Source organism: Schistocerca gregaria, chromosome 3, assembly GCF_023897955.1.
Source record: "Schistocerca gregaria isolate iqSchGreg1 chromosome 3, iqSchGreg1.2, whole genome shotgun sequence".
NCBI classification, from domain to species: domain Eukaryota; kingdom Metazoa; phylum Arthropoda; class Insecta; order Orthoptera; family Acrididae; genus Schistocerca; species Schistocerca gregaria.
In genome coordinates this window covers 567782347-567808445 of record NC_064922.1, presented here as the reverse complement: position 1 = coordinate 567808445, position 26099 = coordinate 567782347, and the positions used below count along the sequence as shown (strand labels likewise).

Below are 26099 nucleotides of genomic sequence, written 5' to 3'. Positions count from 1 at the left end.
ATTTCTACGCTAGTACTACCACTCAATGATCTATAAAGGATTTTGATTTGTTTTCTGGTTTTACGTAAGATCAGAACGTTCTAAGATTATTTGCCACGTTATTCCTTACGTTTCACATTTTAATTCGGTGGACGATTTAGCGTAGAACTCCTTAAGGTCAGTTTGATTTCTTTGCTCTCTTGTTTGTGTACAATGCTTTGAATTTCTTTACATTAATGATGAAATTCCCTTTGCTTACACATGCTTCTCATCTGATTCAGTCTGACAGAGAACAAGTGCTTATAAACGAGCGGCTTCGGAATGGCTCCCTCAGGTTGGGTGTCCGGATACTTCTATCTGCGCTGAAAATGTTACCAAGATTACTAAGAACTAGTTCAGCAATAAGAAGTCACTCACGTAAACCAGAGGGTCTGGATTTTCTGCTGAAATGGTGCCGTTGCCGAAGTAGAAGTCTCTCAATTTTAGGGCGGCCTCTGTTTGCTGTTCCACGGTAGGCAGATGGAGTAAGGGGCCTATCGCCGCCACAAAGTCTTCGTTCATACTGGCGATCGCTTCCGTATTCCGAATAATTTCATCTCCTGTGAGAAAATATAAGCAATCACTTAGAACGAAATATTGTGTACCACAGCACAGATATCAGTTTACGCAACTGTCATGACAAGAAAAAATAAATAAATTTTAATATCCATTACCAAATAAAAATTTATGTTATTACATACCATTAATTTACTAAAAACAAGTAAACAATTGCGTAAAAATTTATAAGACAGCCAATTAATAACCTTTTTTTACCTCTGCTTGATTGTACTGCGGAAAGACAAAAGAAATGTTGCGGGAAATTAATTACTTACTTTCTCAATTAGTAGTCAATTCTTATTAGTAATTTGACCGCAATGGCTGTGATTAGGCATTACATAGCTTTATGATGCGGAAAAACAGGTAAGATAATGTTCTTATGGAATAGAGGTGTTCGGTAATACATCATTTTGACCTTCTATTTGTCTGTTCCAGCTGGACATGTGTCGTATTTTAAATGTATATGTGTAGAGAACATTTGTGATTCATGGAGTGGAAATTTTTTATTTATTCAGAAAATTTTGATATGATGAACAAGTTGACTGTCGTGAATTACAATAACAACACTGAACAATCAATATCGCTTTAAATTGTAAGAAATACTATAACAAAAAGTCAATAGTGACTATGTGTTTCGAAAAGCCGCATACACCCTTCAGGAGTCATCCGGCCTTGCTCATTCAACAGCCATACTTTTCCATTTTGAAAAATATCTTTTGGGAGTACACAGTTTCATTATGACAACCTGCTAGAGTGGTTTCACTCTTAACGTAGACAACTTCCCTAAAGGTGGGACTCATAATTGTCCATCAACAGTATGGAATTGTCACCATTATAAACATGAAGATGCGTCTAAACTGACATGAAACCGGTAGTTGCGAATAAAGCACCTTCATACAGCTATGCCGCTTTTGGAAATACCGCATTATTTGAATGGTTACAGATGTTCCGCGTTGCTATTGTTATTTATAAGTGTCTTAGCTGTCATTGCCCTCCCCAGAAGGTTCTTTTTACCAAATTGATTGTTTTGTGTATAATCTAATGAACTTTAATTCAGGTCAACGTTCTGACATTAAGAATCAAAGAGAGATCACTGCTTACGTTCCTTCTATAGAAGCAAATGAGGCCCAGCTATCGGCCTCGTTATATATTTTGTGAGGTGTGTTCCAGCTGCTATCTGCGTTTCAGATAGTGAATAACGTTAGGCTGAGTACTATGTACATATGATGGGTTTTATGGAGCTTTTTCCAGACATTAATCACAACTGGAATGTAATCAAAAATTCTAAAACTCCTTCGTGGATATGTTAGGAAAAAGTTCGGGAAAGGAAATTTTGGGAGAAGAGGAGATGAGAAAGACTGACCCTATATAACTGAGGGAAGTAGACCAAACAGAACAGACACAACAGCGCGGTCATCGGTCCCATCGGGATAGGGAAGGATGGGGTGGGGAAGGAAATGGACCAGCCCTGTAAAAGGAAACATCCCGGCATTTGCCTAAGCGATTTAGGGAGATCACGAGAGAGCCAAAATCTGCTTTTAGCCGTCGTCCTCTCGAATGCGAGGCCAGTGTGTTAACCACTGCGCCACCTCGCTCGGTGGAGTAGATGGATTGACGCCGACTGTTAGGTGTAACTCAAAGAATGGTAATAAATGTACAGTATTCTGATACTTTTTCACTTCTAAGTCTCTAATTATTATATAGTCAAGCAGAAGTGTCGTCAGTTGAATCTATCGGATAAAGCAGGCCCGGAATACGTACCGGATTCTTCAGAAACAGTGCCCGCCATGACAGGCACCTTGTTGAAACGGCCGTCGATAAGTCTCTGAATATAGGATTCAGACAGGATAGCACCCTCCACGTCTGGCTCGATGTTTGGACCCCACAAGAGGCCTATTATTGGCTGTAATCGGAAACGCAATTTGTAGTTCACACATGTAATGTGGTAAAAGATATATGCGAGGTATCAAATCCCCGTTTAGCCTCAAGTATTACTTATATTGGTTCACAATATTAATCTGTCATTTTTATCTTTTAGAAAAAATCTCTAGCAAACACAACTTTAATGAGAGAAATGTTTCATGAATCCAACTACATATCAGAATTTTGAGAAGTCTGACGATCGATGAGTTTCTCGTTTCCTCAAAGAATGTAAAACGAAGCAAGAAGTCTGCACGTTGGCTATCGACGACCTAAAATAGCTCATGAATCTCAGAGACGGTGCACGTCTGGCGTATAAACTACACCCTACATCTGAAGATCATGTTACAAGCAGAAACGGAACAGTCAGTCAAGCTGTGACAAACGCTGAACGAAGGCATGGTCTGCGTGGTCTTCTTATACCCAAAATTCCATTGTTCCAACCGATGATTTGAACCGTTGTTTCACCTTACCTGCAATTGCAATTGAAGCGAAAACGGAACAGAGAATGATCGATTACTTAATTGGAGTAAACGAGTGTAGCCACGAAAAATTATATATAAAGCACACTCTTTGCAGTATCATCACAAATAAAGTCATTATGCTCTTGAGATCAGCATCAAGCGGACACAACGGCATCGCATTCCAAATGATGAAGCTTATTATTGACCCACTTCTGCCCACTATAACAGGTGTTTTGAATACTCCTCAATCATAGGTGTTCTCCATGAGGCTTGGAAAGAGGAACTAGGTAAGCCACTACCCTAAAAAAAGGAAGTTGACACAGCATCTTCTGATTACCGACATGTTTGCATTTTTCGGTAACTGTGCAGGGCCTGAGAATATATAGTGGACACCCTCTAATAAAATTCTCAACTACAAAAAGCTAACCAGACGAATTCCAAATAGGTTTCCATACACATCACAGCACATCTGCATTAATAAATGTAATAGATGATCTGAAATCCGTCATAACTGACAGGAGGTGACTGCATATGCTTCTCATATTTCAGCAAAGACTTTTCACTTTGTCGACTTCTATATTTTAGTAGCCAAGCCTAAATTTCTCGCCAAGTGTAGTACAATGGCTTCACTCATGGCTCACGTCTCACAGTGTCTGGTGCCATAAAGTTACAGTGGAGACAGGCTGTATCTGGACTCTCCGAGGGCTCGCTGTTGCTTCACTGATGTGTCAATGATGTGTCGTCAGTCATGTCCTACTGTGGCAATACCAACGTATACTGACGATCTCTAGTGGCGTATAAGGGCAAAATCAACCATTTGAAGACTGCTTGTGAAAATTTCAACACTGGCACGTGCGCACTACGATAATGGACTCAAAGTATGTGGTTAAAGCTGTAATCCTAAATGGGACAAGTACCAATAACTCTCACCATAGAGTGTAAGAGTAATAACAAATGGAAATTTAAATTCGTCTGAGTATGTTACTTCAGTGCATAAACAGGCATCAGCATCTTTCTATGCCCTACAAAAATATAAAATGCTCTTCGTTCTTGTACTGAAAAAGAAACTTTCATTTATTGATAACAGCGATGTTATTGTGCGAGGTCGTTCTCAAGAAAGTTAGCTGCGCCTGGAACACGTAGTGAACGCCTACGTTCGATACATCTTTCATGTGTGACCCTTTGAGCACACTTCAACATCATATGCACAGCTATCTTGGCTGCGAGCAGGGAAATGCAGAAATTGCTATACGCTCTGTCTCGTCTAATGTATTATTAACGTACAGTGTCCCTCATACCTTTCCTCGACCTTAATATTTTTGTCTGAAGAACATTTCAGGAACACCCATTCCCATCAGAGCAAAATCCTTTCTGTCCCACTCTGTCACCCAGCCACTTTGCAGTCCTTTTCAACAGCAGGAAATCAATTCTGGAGTGACCTCCCTCAATGTATTAGAGAATTCAATAACATCTCCAGCTTCAAAATATAGTTAATGACATATATACTGAAAGAGGAATAATGACTACCATTGTCTCTGGCGGAACACGTTACACTTTTAAATTCTTCTTTCCAGTCAGATGTGCCTTATTTCCCAGTATACTTAGATGGTGCAGACTTTTTAAATCTTCATTCCTCAGAACTAGCTTACTTCGTCTCTACAGACAATCAAGTCATTTTATTAGTTTATATTAGAATTATAGCTATTTTTAGGTAACTGTGATATATAAAAAGAAGTACTGTATCTGTGAAACCTTGGTGCGACGTACAGGAAGCCTGAATGCCCTAATTAGAACATGTTAAATCGAGAAAATAAATAAAATGAGAAAAAGAAACGAATTTTGAGTTTGCTTTTACTTTCTCAGCTGCTTAGGAACACATTCGCATCGTCATTGAATAGAGCAGAAAATACTAAATTAATGCAATAGTTGATTGATCATGTTAGTGAAATCAAAGAAACAGTTTCATCGTAGGGTGTAGAATAATAAGTGCTGTTACCTAAGAAAATTATTCCACACTAGTTGTTGTTGCCTGATATGTAACAAATAGTAGTCAGTTTTCAGATGCAACAGTGAATTATGAAGACGTCAGAAAATGTACACTGAAAACCGAAAACAATGTGTTCCTTTTTCTATGACTTAGTTTGTATTCGTTTTAAAGAAAAAGGCCACAAATAACTTTTTGGTGAAGTTTTAAAGTTTTTGCTCGTCGACTACGTTGCATACCTTACATAAATATTCAGTCGAAGAGTTGTAACTGATATTGGTAATTTATTTTTTGTAATAGTTCCCCAAAAACCTCTATATGTATCAAAACATGAAAGCTACAGAAAGTATATTGGCTTTCTAAACATAGGTTACTATAGTACTACAGAAAGTATATTCGCTTTCTAAACATAGATTACTATCGTAAACTGTACCGAATCAATAATCAGCTATGATTCTTAGATCATATGACATTGTGATCTGCACACCAAATCATAAGCTATGCACGAGGAACTAAATAATTTACATATCTCAACATCTCGTTGTAGAGCACAGAACCTACAGAAGTATTCAGTATAATATATACAGACTAGCAGAAACTGAACCAAGAGTTTTTCTTTCAGTCTTCTGACTGATTTGATGCAGCCCGCCATAAATTCGTCTGCTGCGCTAACTTCATCTTAGAGTAGTGATTATACTGTACGTCCTGTGTTATTTGTTAGATATATTCCATCCTCTGTTCCACTACAGTTTATATCCTCTACAGCTCCCTCTATTACCATGGAAGTTATTCCCTTATGTCTTAAAACGTGTCTTCATTATCCCATCGTAACATATCACCTTCCGACTTATCTTAGAAGAAAGACCAAGGAAAGGCAAACCTACGTTTCTATCATTTGTAGACTTAGAGAAAACTTTTGACAATGTTGACTGGAATACTCTCTTTCAAATTCTAAAGGTGGCAAGGGTAAAATACAGGGAGCGAAAAGCTATTTACAATTTGTACAGAAACCAGATGGGAAGCAGTGGTTGGGAAGGGAGTGAGACAGGGTTGTAGCCTCTCCCCAATGTTATTCAATCTGTATATTGAACAAGCAGTAAAGGAAACAAAACAAAAATTCGGAGTAGGTATTAAAATCCATGGACAAGAAATAAAAACTTTGAGGTTCGCCGATGACATTGTAATTCTGTCAGAGACAGCAAAGGACATGGAAGAGCAGTTGAAAGGAATGGACAGTGTCTTGAAAGGAGGATATAAGATGAACATCAACAAAAGCAAAACGAGGATAATGGAATGCAGTTGAATTAAGTCGGGTGATGCTGAGGGAATTAGGTGGAAATGAGACACTTAAAGTAGTAAAGGAGTTTTGCTATTTGAGGAGCCAAATAACTGATGATGGTCGAAGTACAGAAGATATAAAATGTAGACTGGCAATGGCAAGGAAAGCGTTTCTGAAGAAGAGAAATTTGTTAACATCGAGTATAGATTTAAGTGTCAGGAAGTCGTTTCTGAAAGTATTTGTATGGAGTGTAGCCATGTATGGAAGTGAAACATGGACAATAAATAGTTTGGACAAGAAGAGAATAGAAGCTTTCGAAATGTGGTGGTACAGAAGAATGCTGAAAATTAGATGGGTAGATCACATAACTAACGAGGAGGTATTGAATAGAATTGGGGAGAAGAGGAGTTTGTGGCACAACTTGACGAGAAGAAGGGATCGGTTGGTAGGACATGTTCTGAGGCATCAAGGGATCATAAATTTAGCATTGGAGGGCAGTGTGGAGGGTAAAAATCGTAGAGGAAGACCAAGAGATGAATACACTAAGCAGATTCGGAAGGATGTAGGTTGCAGTAGGTCCCTGGGAGATGAAGAAACTTGCACAGGATAGGGTAGCATGGAGAGCTGCATCAAACCAGTCGCAGGACTGAAGACAACAACAACAACATCTTGTTGTGAGTATATTCCGTACGTTCTTCTTTACGTCGATTTAGGTGAAAACTCCCGCCCATAGCTTATCACACTACCAATTTAATTTACAACATTCCTCTGCAGCACGTCTCAAACGTCTCGATTCTTATCTGTTCCTGTTTTTGTGCTGTTCGTTGTTCACTACCATACAATGCTGTTTTCATGACATCTATTTTTAGAAATTTCTTGCTGGAATTGAAGCCTATGTTTGACAGTAATAGACATCTCTTGGCCAGGAGAGTCCTCTTTGACCGCGCTAGTCTGCTTTTTATGTCCTCCTTGCTTTTTCCGCCTATGATTGTTTTGTTTTCAAGGTAACAGAATTCCTTAACTTTGTCTACTTCGTCGTCACCAGTTTTGTGACAAGTTTCTAGATATTCTCATATCTGCTACTTCTCATTGGTTCTGTCTCTTTCAGCTTATTCTCAGTCCATAATTTGTAGTCGTCAGACTGTTCATTCCACACAACAGCACCTGTAATTCTTCTGCACTTTCACTGATTGTAGCATTGCCATCAGTAAATCTTATCCTTTTACCTTTCATTTTAATCCCACTTTGATCCTTTCTCTTATTTCCGTCGCGACTTCTTCGATCCAGGGTTTGAACCATTGGGGCGAAAGGCTGCACCCTGTCTTACACCCTTTCTTATTCCAAACCCAAAGCTGTTTCTAGTGACATCGCAAACCATATACTCTGCCCCCTGCCCCCCCCCCCCCCCACCACCACCACTAACACTGCTACCTAACTTAGCTAAGATCATGGAACCACGGGCGTGCTCTTGACCAGAGAGCCATGCAGTGAAGACGCGGTACAGAACAAGGAGGCTGCGCTCCTGCGTACCTTCTGTGGCATGATGAGTGAGTCATCTACCAGCACGAGGTCTTCAGCGCTCACAGATTGTAGGAAGTCGATCAGCTGTTGCGAATCATCCGTTTCGTAGCCGAGGGCGGCACCCAGTCCAAAGGAATGGTTCCGGGCTTCTGCGATTGTCAGAGGATGTTCGGTGATAACGGTCCCACTCTGAAGGAGGACTTGCGAAAACAGACCTGCAAAACGAAGTATTACATAGTTTAATTTACTGCTGGCGCTGATAAACGTATGATAAGTATTGTACTCAGGCGTCACTTATTCACCTTCTTTCTGGGTAACTCAAGGTGAACATCTCGTGACGGTGTCTGTAGGATATTATAAAATAATGAGAAAGCAGTTCCATGTAAATTAAGCAAATAAGGAAGAAAAGTAAGAATCTCCCTTTTCACTTAGTTCAATAACTTCTAAGTGTTATCTAGAATTAGCCGATCTGATACAAAAAATTTACTAGAGAAAAGTTTGAACCATAAGGATTCTGAAAATGTGTAGACCATAGATTGTATAGCAAGTATTGTCCTGTCAATAACAGACTTTTTGTGAGTAGTATCGCGCAACCTGATTCATAACTCTAAGACTTTTCGAGGAAAATATACGCAACGAAGAAGAAAAATAGAAAATGAATAGAGGGAAGATTAGCTTTTAGGACAAAAAGATACCCAAACCTGGTGTTGGTAGAATAATAACAGAAGAAACTGAAACCTATTTTCCTTTAGTTAGTCTAAAACGTGTACGGTATCTAAGAACGGCGGAGCTGAAAGGAAAACAAAGATAAGTGAGTACGAAGATTTCGAAAAAAATAAGGCACTTAACTGGAAATTTAAGGTAGGCATCAATCTGTTACATAAAAGGATTCGGATATTCTTTCAGTGCCTACAACACGACCCCTTGTAAAGAATCTAATAACCGTACTAAGAGATATTTCAAATTCACATTAAATTATCTTCCCATGAAGGGAGCTGTAGAGTTTTCCGTGTCAAAATTACATTCTTACAACCTATAGAGGACGAAATAACATTGTATACTGTAGAAGAAGAGGAGATCATATAAAATAAAGAACTACAATGGTACCTGAATCCGAGTATGCTTTGCAAAGACATTCTCTATACTATGATCAAATAACTGCACTAAACATTCTTTCAGAATTAAGTACATTACATTAAGGAATTACGAACATCTTTATTTTAAAATGCAGTGAGTTTAATGGAAGACAACGGAGAGCATGACGTAAATCAAAATTCGAACTTCTCGGTGACGTAGCAGCAGCTTAAAAGCAATACTTTTAATGCAGATAACTGCGTGGGTTTATGTTACTATCTGTATCTCATTTTACATAAATAAATGTAATTGAGACCCTCTGTTTTCTACAAGATAAATTCTTACAATCTTCGTCCCGTTTGTTTACAGTGGATTCACAATAATTTTGTAATGGAAGAGGCTAAATTATATTTTCTATTGCCAAAAGAAATGTGAAGGTGGAAAAAGAACGACAAGAAAATTCAACAGAAAATTCTCTATCCAATCGCCCCTTCCACCTCAACAACTTTTATGCCTCATTAAATTGCTTATTATGTTAAAGAAAAATTAGTACTTTTACTGTTTGTCCGCCCTATGAGACTCCTCACACTTGTATGGTTTAATTTTCATTTCCATATGCCATAAACCATTATTTTTTCTTGCACACCTATTGCAGGAGGAATGAAAGGAAGTCATTTCACACTTTCGGCGCTGAAGAAGCGTTACTGCTTTGAGTAATCAGAGATTGTAGAATTAGATTGTGCCATATTCTTCCGGACTCAGTGTTCAAATCGATCGGAACAGTCTGCGAAATTTGTACCAGCATTAGTATCAATCATAGAGATTCTGGAGAAAAAAAACCCTTCACAGATTTTAATCAGGCGTATAATTCTAACCACAAAAAGAAAAAAGAAAAAGCAGTTCCAGCCATCAAGAAATATGTAACCACATTCCAAATACAGCAATTCTAGTTGCCTTTTTCCGTAACTCAAGACAGATGTAGAATGCAGCTGTCGCTCAGTATCGGTAATTTATAACATGACATATGAAAGGTACTCTAGTAAAACGATAGTCAGCCAAGGATGCATCGTACATAACATTCCAGGTCGAGGAGGCGCCTTAATGACATCGCTCTCAAACTAAATGATATTACTTCCACGAATTATAGTGCGTTGCTCTGGCATGGGTAATAAAAACTTCGAGCTAATGTTAAAAAGCTTCACGAAGCAGACATTACAGATGGAGCAGTTCTACACTCTCTCTAAGAGGATGCGCTGGATATATCATTGCACCTTTCGTAACTTGCCCTAACTAACATGACTGTACAGGAAACTTTCTCCAAGAGAGTACCTCTATGGTTGCATTTATAACTTCGAGAAAGCGTTTGGTAAACATGAAGGTTCAATATCTCAACAAGGGTTAACGGTCAGTTTTACTACTGCCTTTTTCTGAAGATCTATCTTTCATGTATCAGATAAAAGTGAGCCGTGAGATACTAAGCCGTTTCTGCAAGTAATTTCATCGGACAAATTTATTTCGTAGCAGAAATATATTACGGGCAAATGTAAAATTTTCTTAAAACCCTCTCCAGGGAGTAGTAAGCCAAGGCAAGTGAGTTCAACGCCCAGTGTCGCAGTCAGACAGGCAGAAAGCCGACATCGTGAACAGCAGAGCAAATCTGGAACATACTGTCTCACCGCGCATGATGAGTGACTCGTAACCGAGCAACATGACTTCAGCGAGAAGAAGACATAACGTTACTCTAGCAGCATGCCAAGAGAGATTAAAAGAGCTAGCTGCAAAACAACAGAGATTAAAAGAGTCACAAGAATGCCTAAAGCCCATACCTCCGAAATAGACGAGTGATAAAGACTGCCGACGAGACGGGAGGAAAGTATGCCACATACGGTCATAGTCGGGGAGGCATAACGTCATTGCGGCAGGCGATCAGTAATAAATCCTCAGGCTCCCGAACTTTACAATGAAGTACGTTGCAGTGCACGAGCTACGAGACACAACGTATGGCGGACTCCTACGCTTCGCCAAGCTGACTTCCGCCTACGAAAGTCAGCTGCCGACTTCAGTCCTGTTGATGAGAAAACAAGTAAATTTCTAACAGCGGTTTGCCGAACAGAACTGATTATGTCTGGCCCACCGTCGACTTGTCGAAGGGTTCAGGAAGCGAGCTAACAACCGGTGCCGCCGCCTACTACCTGTAACCTGTGGTAATGTCATCGACATCCCCTACATTCTTTGGTGGTAGGACTGCCCATTGTCCATATCCACACTTTGCAGAATCGCTGAGAGATTACCTGGGCACACCCTTTCAATGTCCACGAGAGTGCTGTGGAAGTACACAGTCGCCATCCTGGGCAGCTAAGCCTCCCGTACTGGCTACGCCTGCCGATAGCGAGACCTGCCACCTGCCACAAATCGTCTTTACGTGAATGGGCGGCTATATACTCCGAAGACTGCTGAGACAGCGTCAGCGCGTTAAGAAGCAATGCGCTGCATCGGCGCTGGCCCCAGAGTCGTCAAAGAGAAGAAGACATAATTTAAACTTTAAACTTGTATCATTACTGCCAAGTATGCTAACCGATTTTCTTCACCGCACTCGACGCTGTCAGCCCAATAACAGTAGGGCTCTCAGTCCAGGATACTACAGTTTATTACTTACTCCGTAAAAGAGTGGACTGGTCGTGTTGGGTCGCGTCCCCCGTCGTAGGTTCGAGTCCTCCCTCGGGAATTGGTGTGTGTTTTGTCCTTAGTGTAAGTTAATTTAAGTTAGATTAAGTAGTGCGTAAACTTAGGGACCGATCACCTCAGCGGTTTGGTCCTATAAGACCTTACCACAAATTTCCTATTTTCGTGTTGGGTCGCTGCAGATAGTGTAGAACGGATACCAGGCGGTCATGTGACCTTCCACTGCTGATGTAAGCCATGGCACTGACGTGGAGTGTGTATCTGCCTGTTGGTTGTATGCAGTCAGCACTGTAAGATGAGCTGACGTGAAGATGTCACAGAATCGGAGAAAGGAGCTACCGTGATTAGTTCATGACCACATACTGACTGAAGTTGCTTCATTTCTTTGAATATCAGCGCAGACTGTCCAACATGTCTGCAAGTAATGGTGCACCATTCGCAGCCAACTAATTCGGCGTAAGATCATTAGCCGCTGAAATATCCTGCCCGAAGTTGACCTGAAATGTAGAGTCACGCCTTGTCACCGACAGAAACTTTCACACCAGAATAAAACTGCGTCCGAACAAGCCTTGGAAGGCCCAACGGCACCGACCAGCCACCGTGTCATCCTCAGCCTTCATACGTCACTGGATGCGGATATGGACGGGCATGTCTCCCGGCCGTACGTCAGTTTACGAGAGCGGACCCGCTACTTCCCAGTGAAGAAGCTCCTCAGTTTGGCTGAGTACACCCCCCTTGCCAACAGTGCTCGGCTGGCCGGATAGTCACTCATCCAACTGCTAGCCCAGCCCGACAGCGCTTTGGTTACCTAATGGGAACCGGTGTTACCACTGTGGCAAGGCGTTTAACATTCAAACCAGACGTGAATTTCTGCTATTACGACAACCACTTTCCGAGTGAACACTGCAAATAGAATTGCATCCGTATTTGGAGTCGGCCATCCCACAAAAGGCCATTGTTCACAGCAGAACATAAGGTTTACATCTTAAGTGGACCAAACAACATGCAAACTGGATAGTAAATGGAGAAATGGAGTGGGGTCCAAAGGGTAACGATTTTGCTTCTTTTCAAATAACTAGGTGCGTCGAGTTGTCATGTAATTGTAGATGCACAAAGAAAAGGACGCACCACGAAAGAGTTATTGGAATGGGACTGACGTCAGTACATATGATGTGCATGCAAAGACAAAAAAATGATTACAGTTTTAGAAAAATTGGAGAATTTATTCAAGAACAAGAGCTTCAATGGTGTGACTATACTGACATCTAAAGGCAATGCTTCGAGAACACGCTTCTAAGAAACAATAAACTACTAATTAATGCAATGAAAGTTAGCAAAAATGTTATTATGGCGTAAATCTACCTATGTTTACATGTTTCATAGTGAAATTCTTTCCGTGAGTGCTAAATTTCCCATTCTTTCAAAATATTAAGTTTCTTTTCCTTGTTTTCTCGATCCAGTATCTGAAAATTAGAGGGGAGATTCGTAAATGACGACACAGTTTCCTGTAGGTGGGTGTTTAAAGTTGATTTGAAGCCCTGCTTGTTAATGTGTGCATTTATCGATTTGATGCGTCCTTTTCGGACCATTCTAAATAAATCGGAGTTCATCCCCAATTTTAATTTTTCTCGATTTCAGCGCCATCTTTGAATGGTTTAAAAGAAAATGTTTCAGACAAAACTTGATAACTTTTTTATGGAGAATCCCAATTTGCAATAAAAAATGGGATTTCCATTTAAGATTTAAAAGTTCCCCCCGCCCCACTGAAGCAGGTGGCGCTAGGGGTTACGAATAGTATCATTTGATGTCCCCCTTTGAGTTTACGAACTTGTCTTACCCACTAGTTTTACTCTATTTATAGTTTTCGAGATAACCTCATCCGAAACTTCAGATGGACCAACCCGTAGAACAAGTGTGACACTATGCGAATGGGCTAAACTTCAAATTTACATCTGTATTTCAAGGAACTTGCCACACTTATCTTATGACATGTGGTCATATGTATTTTAAGTCATTTATTGAGCACTCAGCCTGTGTGCCTATTCACATTATGCTGACTTTTATATTCAAGGGGATATAACTTATTATCATTCATATATTCATTATGGTTTGTTTCTGTTACTGTGTCATATATGAGGCTTTTGATCTCCTGTATCAGTTACGAGATCCTGTTTTCTCAAAGGGATGCAATGACAATGCTTTTATGATCTTCATGAATTCTGAGGCACTCGACAAGCTATACTTGTGCCTTATACTATTACTACAGATTTTGTACCGTATCTTTATTTGAATATAAAAAGGAGTGCCACATTAAAACAATTTAGCGTTGATGTCAGTGGACAAAGTGTGAGTTGTCCCTGAGTCTGCTGCACCTGAAGCATGTGGTTCTTCTGTTGGCAGATGATTTTTACTCTGTTAAACAACTATAAATGACATTTTGACTTCTTGCCAAATGAACTACGGCCAATGTCATGCAGATTTGAGTGCTCACCAACACAATGATAATTGCACTTATATTTTATTTCTCTTTGCAGTATTTGCAATTCTATATAATATTTGTATATATAAAACTGAAACACGTCTTTCTTTTATAGTCTTGGTGAACTATAAATAACATTTTGGTATTCTGTCAAATTAAGTATTATCAATGTCAGCCGCAGATCAGTGCTTACAGAGAAGCTGCGCGACATGAAAGATGGTAGCCTGCCGTGATCGTGCTACACAGAAGTGCCAAAGAAACTGGTACAGGTACGTGTATTCAAATACACAGAACTTTAAACAGCAGATACGGCGCTGCGGTCGGCAACGTGTATATAAGACAAGTGTCTGGCGGAGTTGTCAGATCGGTTACTGATGCTGCAACGGCAGGTTAAAAAGCGGTGGTATAGTCTGCGCACGAGCGATGAGACACATCTTCTCCGAAGTAGCGGTGAAGTGGGAATTTTCCCGTACGACGATTTCACGAGTGTTCTTTGAATATCAGGAATCCGGTAAAACTCTAAATTTCCGTCCTCGCTGAGTCCGGAAAAAGATCCTGCAAGAACGGGACCAACCAAGACTGAAGAGAATTGTCCAGCGTGACAGAAATGAAACCCATCCATAAATTGCTATAGATTTCAATGCTGGGCAATCAACAAGTGTTAGCGTGCGAACCATTCAACGAAACATCATCGATATTGACTATCCGAGCCGAAGACCTCCTCGTGTACCCTTGATGACTGCACGACACAAAATCTTTCACCTCGCCTAGGCCCGTCAACACCGACAATGGACTGTTGATGACTGGAATCATATTGCCTGATCGGACGAGTTTCATTTCAAATTGTATCGAGTGGATAGTCGTGAACCCATGGACCCTGCATGTCAAAGGGGACTGGACGCTCTGTAATTGTGTGGGGCGTGTGCAGTTGGAGTGATATGAGACCCTTGGGACGTCTAGATACGACTCTGACAGGTGACACGCAAGCATCCTGTCTGATCACCTTCATGCATTCATGTCCATCGTGCAGTTTCGACGGACTTGGGAAATTCCAGAAGGACAACGCTACACCCCGCACGTCCAGAATTGCCACAGAGGTGTTCCAGGAACACTCTTCTGATTTAAAACACTTCCGCAGGCCACAGCCCGCCAGACATGAACATTATTGAACATATCTGCGATGCCTTGCAACGTGCTGTTCAGAAGAGATCCCTACCTCCTCGTACTCTTACGGATGTATGGACAGCCCCTGCAGGATTCATGGTGTCACATCCCTCCAACACTACTTCAGTCGAGTCCATGCCACGTCGTGTTGCGGCGCTTCTTCGTGGTCGCGGGGCCCCTACGCGATATTAGGCAGGTGTTCTAGTTTCTTTGGCTCTTTAGTGTAGCATTGCCGGAGGAGAATGGTATTCATTAAGGAGTTTTGGTAATTTGTCTTTTTGATACACGTAGTTGTTGGTTGCTTGCGCACTAGAGGGATTTTGTCACATTTGTGTACGCATGCAATGAAAGTAATATTCGTATCTTTGTTGTATCCAGAAATGTGTTTATTGAGTATAGACATTGTGGAATAATAAAGGTCTGTGTAAAGTCTGTAAGTGTTTGAAAAATATATTTAAATGTAGTAAGCTGTAGACTTTATAGGTTTCTATCAATTTTTTTACATCGTTGATTTGACCAAACCCCTCTTGATCATTCAATTTTTATATGTAAAAAATATGGCTGTAGTTGCTGTAATTGATTCGTGCATTGCACTCTGCATGGATCGCAGTATTTTGTTCTGTCGCGGTATGTCAGGGAGGAACTGGATCGCTTTGACGGGATCAATCCGAAGATTCAGTTTATCAAGGAGGAGGAGGCAGGCGGAATATTAAATTTTTTTGATGTATTAGTATTAAAGATGGTAGCTTGCGCCACACGGTTTCCGAAAACACACGCGCACAGATGGTTAAATACGCAAGGATTAAAACATCTCAACAATGCATTGCTTAAGAATGATTATTCGTTCACAAATGTGAAAAAAGCATTAAGAACACCGCGTAGAAAGTATAGCGATGCTCAAGCGCCGGTGAAATCGGAAGCTTTCGTGCCATTCATTAGGGACGTGATTGACCGCATAGAAACAATCCTGAAACAGCGGAACTTCGCAGTAATCTAAACACCTACACGGCCAAGGGTGTTCGCAAATCACTGCAGAAAGCTGGATTTTATAGGATTCGTTGCAGTTTTTCGGGGGTATAAGTGGATACTACAAAAATAACTGTCAAAAAAACGACTTGAAGAGCACAAGGTCAAATGCAAAAGAGGGAAGAGTGACAGATTAGCTGTTGAGGAACAACATTCATTTTGACAAGACTCAAGTACTGGCAGCTAGCAACAGCGGACGACGGCAGTCGACAACGGCCAATTGCGATCGGGTGTCCGAAACATGTGACGTCACGTCACTGTACGGAAGCTCTCGGAAATGGAATTTTACTGTAGGCAGGATGTGAATCGCACGCTCAACAAAGCTGCTATCCCCCTTGTCCTCATCAGCTGATGGGAACGAAACTTTGGGTTTTAAAGTGAAATTGATTCGACCAGTGCATCTACATCTACATCTACATGACTACTCTGCAATTTACATTTAAGTGCTTGGCAGAGGGTTCATCGAACCACAATCATACTATCTCTCTACTATTCCACTCCCGAACAGCGAGCGGGAAAAACGAACACCTAAACTTTTCTGTTCGAGCTCTGATTTCTCTTATTTTATTTTGATGATCGTTCCTACCTATCTAGGTTGGGCTCAACAAAATATTTTCGCATTTGGAAGAGAAAGTTGGTGACTGAAATTTCGTAAAAAGGTCTCGCCGCGACGAAAAACGTCTATGCTGTAATGACTTCCATCCCAACTCGTGTATCATATCTGCCACACTCTCTCCCCTATAACGTGATAATACAAAACGAGCTGCCCTTTTTTGCACCCTTTCGATGTCCTCCGTCAATCCCACCTGGTAAGGATCCCACACCGCGCAGCAATATTCTAACAGAGGACGAACGAGTGTAGTGTAAGCTGTCTCTTTAGTGGACTTGTTGCATCTTCTAAGTGTCGTGCCAATGAAACGCAACCTTTGGCTCGCCTTCCCGACAATATTATCTATGTGGTCCTTCCAACTGAAGTTGTTCGTAATTTTAACACCCAGGTACTTAGTTGAATTGACAGCCTTGAGAATTGTACTATTTATCGAGTAATCGAATTCCAACGCCATCGCCAAGAACATTTTATTAACTGTGACATTTTCGGCCGTGAAAGTTTACATTTTACGATAATGTACCTGTTACCATGTAGTGTGGCCTGTTTGATGCTATGTGTGTACATGCAGTGTGCGAGACTAGCCCCGTCAGATCGACGAGAAAATGGTAGTTTCTAGTCGTCGGTGAGTTGTGCTACAGAGTAGCTCGATCCCATGGACTTCAGTGAAGTATAATGTTTCATTTGCTTTAAAATACTGAAGACTGAAGAAGAACGGAAGGAGCCTCAACAGATTTGCGACATCAAATAAGAAGAAAACTTCAAACTTAATAAGTAATTCACAGTTTACAATAAAAATAACAAGTATCTCATCGGCTGCCTCTGTTTACATAATATGCCTCTATCAGTTTGTAACCCTTAAAAACTGGGATATGAAAGTGAAAGATCGAGTTTGGAACCTTGGTTTTTATCCAGTTTTGTTCTAAAATCGGCGTGCAAACCTCTAGGCGCTGGAGGGAAACATCCGTAAAGAAGTCGTCGGTATTACTATTGATGTACTGGAGAAAACTTCGCTTAGTAGCTTGATCGTTCCTCTATATGAGTCCTCCTCTAACGGTGGTGCCCATCTCAGAGATGTGAGCTTTAAGAAGTGAGTGCAACATACCGCGTGAAACTGAAAAATCTCACACGTCTGCACTTGTAAATCATGACGACCTGTGTTCATAAAGTTTTTGTGAACTGTTGAAAAAGGGGCGTTCTCTCTGGATCACCCTGTAAAGTAAACGTGGAGCTAACCAATGCCACAATTTCTCACCTGAGGAGAGCGGTGAGACGAAATGCACCGAGGTAGACATCGAACCGGCGCTTTGTCCGAATAATGTGACTCGCTGCGGGTCGCCGCCGAAGCTGGCGATGTTGTTCTGCACCCAGGTCAGCGCCAGCTGCTGGTCCTTGAGTCCCGCGTTGCCAGGCGCGACGCCGTCTCCCGTGCTCAGAAAACCTTGAATTGAACATGACAAAGAAAGTTATTCGCAATAGAGCCAAGCGACTACTGTAGAGGTAGACACCGAATGTTAAGGCAAAATGTGCTCTTCGCAGTTGTGTGAATGCAGTATTCATGATCCATTTCAAAAATATCTTTAATTTATGGTTCAAAAGTACCTGAATTAGTAGTGCACGAGTACAAAACAAAAGCGAGAACCGTCTACATATAGAGGGTGACACAGAAAAACATTTCCACAATCCAATAAAACTAGAAGTGATTAAGGAAAGAAATTGCATTAATAGTAATTAAAACAGTACAACTTTGCCATTTACGAAACATTAATGGCATTTATCATTTTTCAAAAATTACGTACCTTAGATAGCGTCCTCCTATACGAATACATTCGTGAAATCTGTTGATGAGATTACTCATTGACAGCTGCAAATCTCAGCTGGGATACTGTGAACAGTATTCTCTGTTTTAACTCATACAAGGTTCTTGGTTGTGTCATGTAGACTTCGTTCTTAAGGTAGTCACACAACAAAAAATCACAAACGGATAAATCTGGCGATCTAGGGGGCCATGGAACGTTACCGAATCGTGAAATTACAAGGTTGCCAAATAATTCTCGCCCATGTGCCATTGATTGCCGTGCAGTGTGTGATGTAGCTCAGTCCTGATGAAACCAGGCTTCTTGAACGTTTGGAAAGTTGTTCAATGAAATTGTAACTAAAGTTCGTAATATCTCCACGTATGATCGGCATTGACAGTTATTGTGTTTCCCTGTTCATTTGTGAAAAAATACGGTCCGATAATCCCATACCATACTGTCACTTCATGAGCGTCTGAAGAGCGCTCATGAATGTCATTGGGGTTTGTGTTTGCCCAGTAACGGTAGTTCCATTTATTCACATAACCTGTGGGATGAAAATGTGCCTCATCTGACACCCACAATTTGTTTAGAAATTTAGTCATTGTTTATTTTTGTTAACATTTGTTAACAGAATCCTAATCGTAATCGGTAATCGTTGTCCTTCAATTGTTGCACCATCTGTAGTTTGTACGGATGAAATTTCAAATCAAGATGAAGAATTCTGCGAACACTCTCCCGAGACATTCCATCCACTGCTTCTTGCTTACGAATTGAATGGTGTGGGCTCCATAAGACACACTCGCGTACATCAACAATGTTTGCCGGAGAACGCACACTTCTTGGTTTCTTCTTGAAGGCAGATCCAGTCTCTACAATCTTATTAATCCATCATTTTATCGCGTGTTTCAACGTAACGGCATCATGACGTCTTAAATTATAAAATCGTCAAAACCCCCTCTTCACCGCTACCAAACTATCATTGTTTTTATAAAACATTTATGTGGTAACGCACGCTGTTCTCCGTTCCACTGATCCATGATTCCTGAAATGGCGGACTGTTTACTCGGCGTCATCGAACCCGCAGTGCTGCCACCTGCCCATGGCTGCCACTACTCATTTCAAACATTCCCGTTATTCTGTCACCCTGTACATATAGAGGAATACTGAGGAGAAACTGAATAGAATTAGCGAGACAAGCAATTTATGGCACAACTTGACTAAAATAGAGGATCGCTTGATAGGACACATACTGAGACATCAGTGGATCATCAATTTAGTACTGGAGGAAATTGTGGGAGGCAAAAATCATAGACCAAGAGATGAATACAATAAACAAATTCAGAAGGATGTAGACTGCAGTTATTGAGAGATGAAGATGCATCAATCCTGTCTTCGGACTAAAGACCACAACAAGAACAACACAGTACCAAATTTTCTAACGTAAAATTCATGGACGTTTCCTAGCCCTTATATAATGATAAGAAACTCAAGAAATTTACGCGGTATCAAAGGCTAACTGACCAGCAGTGCCGTGCGGTGTCTAAGGAAAACTGAATATCCTCTAGATGTAGGAAGAGTTATGCCTAAACATTTTAACAAACAACTTGTACATACAGTTAGTGTCTACATATAATGTGCCGTAAGTACATGCAAAATAGACATACTTTGACACCGCGGATCCACGTTTCCGGAAAGCATCATTAATTTGAATATAAAAAGGTTGCTAGCAAGATATTCGTACGCAATTCTTAGTTTTAAACAATGGTGGTTGCCTGTAATTTTAATATTTCCTTACTCTCGTGACATTAGTATAAGTGTAATTTCAAATATTCTTGCTTTACCATTATTGTCACAGTGCAGGCTCTTGGTGACCAACACTGAAACGTTTTTGGTCAGACCTTATAATATATCCCAAGGATAACCTGAGCTATTGTAACTCATCATTCTCCCCCGTATGCACGACGTTACTAATTTACTTTGCCAATCTCCAAACTGCTTTAAAAAAGATAAAAAATAACCACACAATATCATGTAGTACTTTTGTGTCAAACACACACACACACACACACACACACACATTTATATATATATAAAATTTTCAGAATTGTAATGAATTAGCATTCAGATTATCGTGAAAGCGTCTATTTTATCGATGAAAGCATGTATCTGGTGCTCAAGATGGACCAACCATTCACAATTTGTGAATGTATGAGCTGTTTATGAAGAAGTCTAGTGGTGTCATTAACTATTATATTTGTCTAAAATACTTAAAGAACATGTAATGTACTAGTGCGACGAATCAGTTGTGTGTCCTATCTACAGGTTGGAAAAATACCTTCCCATGCTACTAATACCAAATGTCAATCTCTACAACGATAATATTCGTAAATTCAAGGCATTAGTTGAGGTAATCAAAATAAAGTAGCTCGCCCCAAATCACATGAAGACAAGACTAGACGCGGTAACTTTACTTATAAGCAGACACGACTGATCAATCAGCAAGTCACTTTATACAAGGCATCGTCAAAATCTTCCAACACATTTTATTGTAGTCTTTAGTATGAAGACAAATGTGATGCCGTTGTCCATACTACTCCATATCTACTAAGTCCACAGCTCGTGGTCTAGTGGCTAGTGTTGCTGTCTCTGGACCACGGGGTCCCGGGTTCGATTCCCGGCCAGATTGTGGACTTTTCTCTGCCCAGGAGCTGGGTATTTGTGTTGTCCTCATCATTTCATTGTCATCATCATTCGTGACAGTGGCTAGATTGGATTGTGTAAAAAGATTGGACTGTGTAAAAATTGGGTCTTTTTACGGGTGTTGACGACCGCTCTGTTGAGCACCTCACAAACCAAATATCATCATCTACAATTAGTTTTGGAAACGTAAAGGGGTTCATCTTATTCAGTTCTTGATCACCCACACAGGTTTTTAACCCCAGAACAAACTTCCGTCCGTTAACAAATTTACTGTTCCTTGATGCATCTGTATGCATTGTATCATATTTAGCCTATGTTGTTTAATAAAGATCTTTTCTTCCAAGTTCGGTTCAGTATCTCTTCATTAGTTACTCGATCTACCTCTCTGACCTTCAATATTCTTCTGTAACACCACATTTCAATACTTGGTATTCAGTTTTGTATAGCAATATTACCGCCCACGTTTGACTTCCATACAACGAATGCTGTAGTCTTCTGTAAAATGTAAACTTTCACGGCCATTAATGTCACAATTAATAAAATGTTCGGCGCTATTATGCCGTGGTCGATAGGATTTCATCTTAAGCTGAAATCCATCCGACCACGATTAATAGAATGGAATATTTTATTAATTGTGACTAGTATAGATTTTCTTAATGTCAAGAGGCACAGAACAGGTTTCAAGAGGAATGTTGGTTGGTTGATTGATTTGGTGGAGGGGACCAAACAGCGAGGTCATCGGTCGCAGAATGTTGATTACTTTCACTACTGTAATAAGATGGTTTCTGTTATCGCTTGCATTGAATCTTCCTACCAATAGTGGCAGACCAGGTGACAAAATAAGTAATGTATTACTGTTACTGAGGTAGTTTCTGATTATAATTATTTTAGATTTGGTGACCTGTCTTACCGGCAGCAACAAGACCTTTCTGTGGGGTCATCTTTGGCGTATTGGCTGCCTAATATTGATATGACTGCCCTTAAGCTGCAACCACTATGGGGATGACGTGTTATTGGACTACATTGGTACTAAGGACATTTTTCGTCAGTAGTTGCTCTAAATATGCAACATGCCTCTATTCACTTCACAATGCAAGAAAATAGTCGAGGGAAACTCCCTTACCTCAATTTTCTGGTTATATTTGTAGACACCCCAATTAGGTAAGGTATGTACACCAGGGGTTCAATAGTTAATGCAACACATATTTTTCGCAGCCAAATTTGGTTGAAGAAAATGGGGAATTTCTTGTGGAACATCGTGGAACACTCCCTCTTTAGCCCATATAGTTTCATGAAGTTCTGATTTGTGGTGGCGCTACACGTAGCCTTCATAATAGCCTCTTGTAAAAGAGGAGCGTTCCAAGCAGAGAGCTGTCAAGGAGATTCTTTTGGCGGGAAACCAGAGCATCACAGATATTCATAGGCGCTTGCAGAGTGTCTACGAAGGTTTGGCACTGGACAAAAGCACAGGGAGTATTTGGACAGGTGTCTGTCATCACCCCAACAAGGTCGAGCAAAACTGTTCTCCCGCCTGCATACCTACGGAGAGTTGACGGTGAACAAAAGCTCGGTGAGCCATCACCATCGCAACAACGTCGCGCAGATCTGTCTTACCCCCGCGTGCCGGTCAGCCGGCGACAATTGTGACCACTGCAATATTGGAATGTGCGGACGCTCTCATTCGACGTAATCCTTGGCTCACAAGTAAACACCTCGCTGCACAACTTGACATCTCTGTTAGTAGTGCTGCCAAACTCGTCCACGAGTTGGAGTACTCGAAGGTGTGTACCCTTTAAGTTCCTCACCACGTAACAGAATATCATAAAGAGCAACGAACGACAATCTGTGCCCAATTGCTTCCTCGTTACGAGGCCCACCGTGAAAATTTTATGTCCGAACGTCGTCACAGGCGGTGAAGCATTGGTTCACCTATTCGAACGGGAAACAAAACGACAATCCATGGAGTGGCGACCTACCACCTTTCTTCCGAAGAATAAATTCAAAGCAGCACTCTCAGCCGGGAATATCATAGAGACGGTCTTCTGTGACTCCGATGGGATTGCTGTGTGATGTCCTCCATCATGGTGCAATGATCAGCTGGAAAGTGTGCTACTCCCAGAAAATTGAAGAAGGGGCTTCAGTGTTCTCCTCGCCACAAAAATATAAACGAACTTCTCCTTCTACATGACAGCGCGAGGCCTGACACAAGACTCGCAGCCTACAGGGGCTCACAAAGCTACACTGGAATGCTCTTCCTCGTGCACACTACCTTTCGGATCTCGTACCACGAGAATTCCATCCGTTTGGCTCAATAAAGGATGGACTCCGCCGGAAGCAGTATTTGGACGATTGGGAAGTTACTGATGCAGCAAGACGTTGGCTCCGACGTCGCCCAGTAGTGTGGTACCATGCGGGTCCTCCCAGTAAACTGTCCCTCGCATTGAACGGAGATTGTGTTGAAAAATAGGGTTTTGTATCCAAAACAGTGAGGAATAATATTGTGAATTGTAACGCTGAATGAAACCACCGGCTTTCAGAAAAAATGTATTGGATTACTTACTGAAAGCCCCTAGTGGCAAAGAGATCACTATTGACTTGATCATTCACAGTGATTCGAACCATCCTTTTTCTTATAAGATGACTGACTTCAGGTCGTTATTTCACATGTTGCATAGTGTTCCACTTAGTCATGAAGCCTTTGAAATGGAAATGAAAATACATACCAATACTAATACCATTTCAATGGATAGAATCCTGAGTTTTTTAACAACATTATTAGAGGAATTGTCAAAACAAACCTGAAAAATAATAAATAATACCAACTCTGATTAACGCTAACTAGGTCTTGGTAGGATTTTTGAAGTAGTTCACAAAGGATAACATGCAGAGAAGGTTACCCACGCTGGTTTGATACATAAGGCGCAAAAAGAGGCCAGGGGTTGACTTCTTGAATGGTACAGGTGCGTATGAGATTTCTTGCGAATGTTGCCCAGTAAAATATGTTGGTCAGACGGGGAAAAGTTTTAATTTTAGATTTAAAGAGGACCATTCCATTTTAGCAAACTTTGATTGGCACACACGTGGGAGACAAGGGGAGAGGGGTGTTGATCACACATGAGTATGTTTACCCACTGCTTGTGCCATTCTTGGGATTGTTTGTATCCTCTTTCTATAGAACCTGACTTGTGATTGTGACACTGTGTCAGGTTTCTTTAGGATCTTCTTGGTACTTGTAACGCTGTTAACACCTGCTATCCCGATATTTCTGCTGGAGTTTCTCTATCTTCCAAAGCTTACCCGCATATTTACATCGTCTTAGTTTCACACTTTACCATAGCTTCTCACGTCAGTGGGTGGCTCTTGGTTTGTTGTTCGGTTTCCCAGTTATCGCGCGTGCCCTGCTTCGTAGTACCCCTCAGATTGTGCTTGCTTATTATGCCTATGTGACACTAGTGTAGCTGGTCGCAGCCTGAGAAGTCGTCCCACAATGTCCGGTAAGCCGGTTTCGGGTTGTCTTGTTTTCACGATTATAATTCCGATTCTTATTCAACTGCCCTTCTTTCTAAAGCTACGTTTTTCTCTGTTTATTCTGTTCATGACGGTTATTTACTTTGTGACGACAATTTTTATGCTGAACGCTGGGAGGATTCGGTTATTTACTCTTATGGAGCTTTAAGGACAATATGTGCTGAAAGGTCCGTACACCTCACATGTGAGTCGAGAGTTCTATCATTTCGGTGTTTTGTTCTAATTGCTGTTACAGTATCTTCTTTTGGTCAGCCGTTTGTTAGCTGAAGAAGTGACTATAATGTCTTGAAAATAGTCGTGAATTACAAACCATTTTGACATAACTGTTGCAGTTTTCATGAAATGAAATATAAAATAATGTGGTTTAGTCCGAGAAATGAGATGTGGAAATTTTATCACATCAGAAAGGACAGTTGAAGAAAGGAATATTAAGTGTAAAGTCGGACTGGGAAGTCATAACAGATTATTAGCGCTGAAAGGGGTGTTATTTTGTGGAAAGAAGTAATTTTTTGTGATAATTGCTTAACTGGGTAATCTGGAGCTGCAGACTGAAATATTAAAACAGAGGAAGCAGTGTTTTAGATTCAGACGTAAACAGAACAGAGAAATTATCAGAAGCTTTTCATGGAGTCATTATTGCCAAGAAATATCAAATTTTAAGAAGAGGCTGAGATTTGAAATTTTGAACGAAAAACAGAGCCTAAAGAGAAAAGACGCATTTAGGAAAATTCGAGAACAGGTGATTTACCAAGAACTACGTGGAAGACGACAGGAAGCTGAAGATTGCAAGAAGTCGGGGAAAAAAATATGGTGAGTGGTTCTCATAGCAAAACAAGAGCACACTGTGAATTAACAAACACTGTTACGTAAAAGCATTATTTATATCACCAAAATGGAAGAGACCGAACAATTGTGGAGGTGTGGACTCCGTTATTGAAAGTGACTATTCTGGACCGTTTGTGTTTGAGAGAATGAAATGTAATCGGAGTAACTGTCGTCAAATTATTTACTATTAGGAAAAAAGCACGTGTTATTCAAAAGTAGAAGTGTAAATCAAGTGATAGTAAACCACTCTAATTAACGCTTATGTGATAGTCCATTGTTGGAATCAGAAAACAGTGTGTTTGCTATATAACCCAAATAAATCCCATCCTACGCCTCACCTGAGGTGTTCTATGTTCTTATGTTCTTATATTCATTATCAGAGCAGCTATTTAAAAGGAAAGTAGTTTTCTTATAATCTGATTTGAGGATTCATTTCCATCAAAGCAGCTTCCTGTTCATCACGGAACATCT

The 26099-nt window shown here is 40.7% G+C and overlaps 1 protein-coding gene across 1 annotated transcript in view; it reads right to left on the bottom strand.

Annotated features, from left to right (window-relative positions):
• Positions 1–26099, bottom strand: part of LOC126356034 (cholinesterase-like) — an 80917-nt gene that overhangs the window by 20273 nt on the left and 34545 nt on the right. The window contains exons 4-7 of the mRNA XM_050006690.1: positions 18032–18217; positions 7754–7959; positions 2338–2479; positions 397–578 (exon numbers count right to left, since the gene is read on the bottom strand). Of these exons, the coding sequence (XP_049862647.1) occupies positions 397–578; positions 2338–2479; positions 7754–7959; positions 18032–18217 (716 nt within the window). The remainder of the gene's footprint in view (positions 1–396; positions 579–2337; positions 2480–7753; positions 7960–18031; positions 18218–26099) is intronic.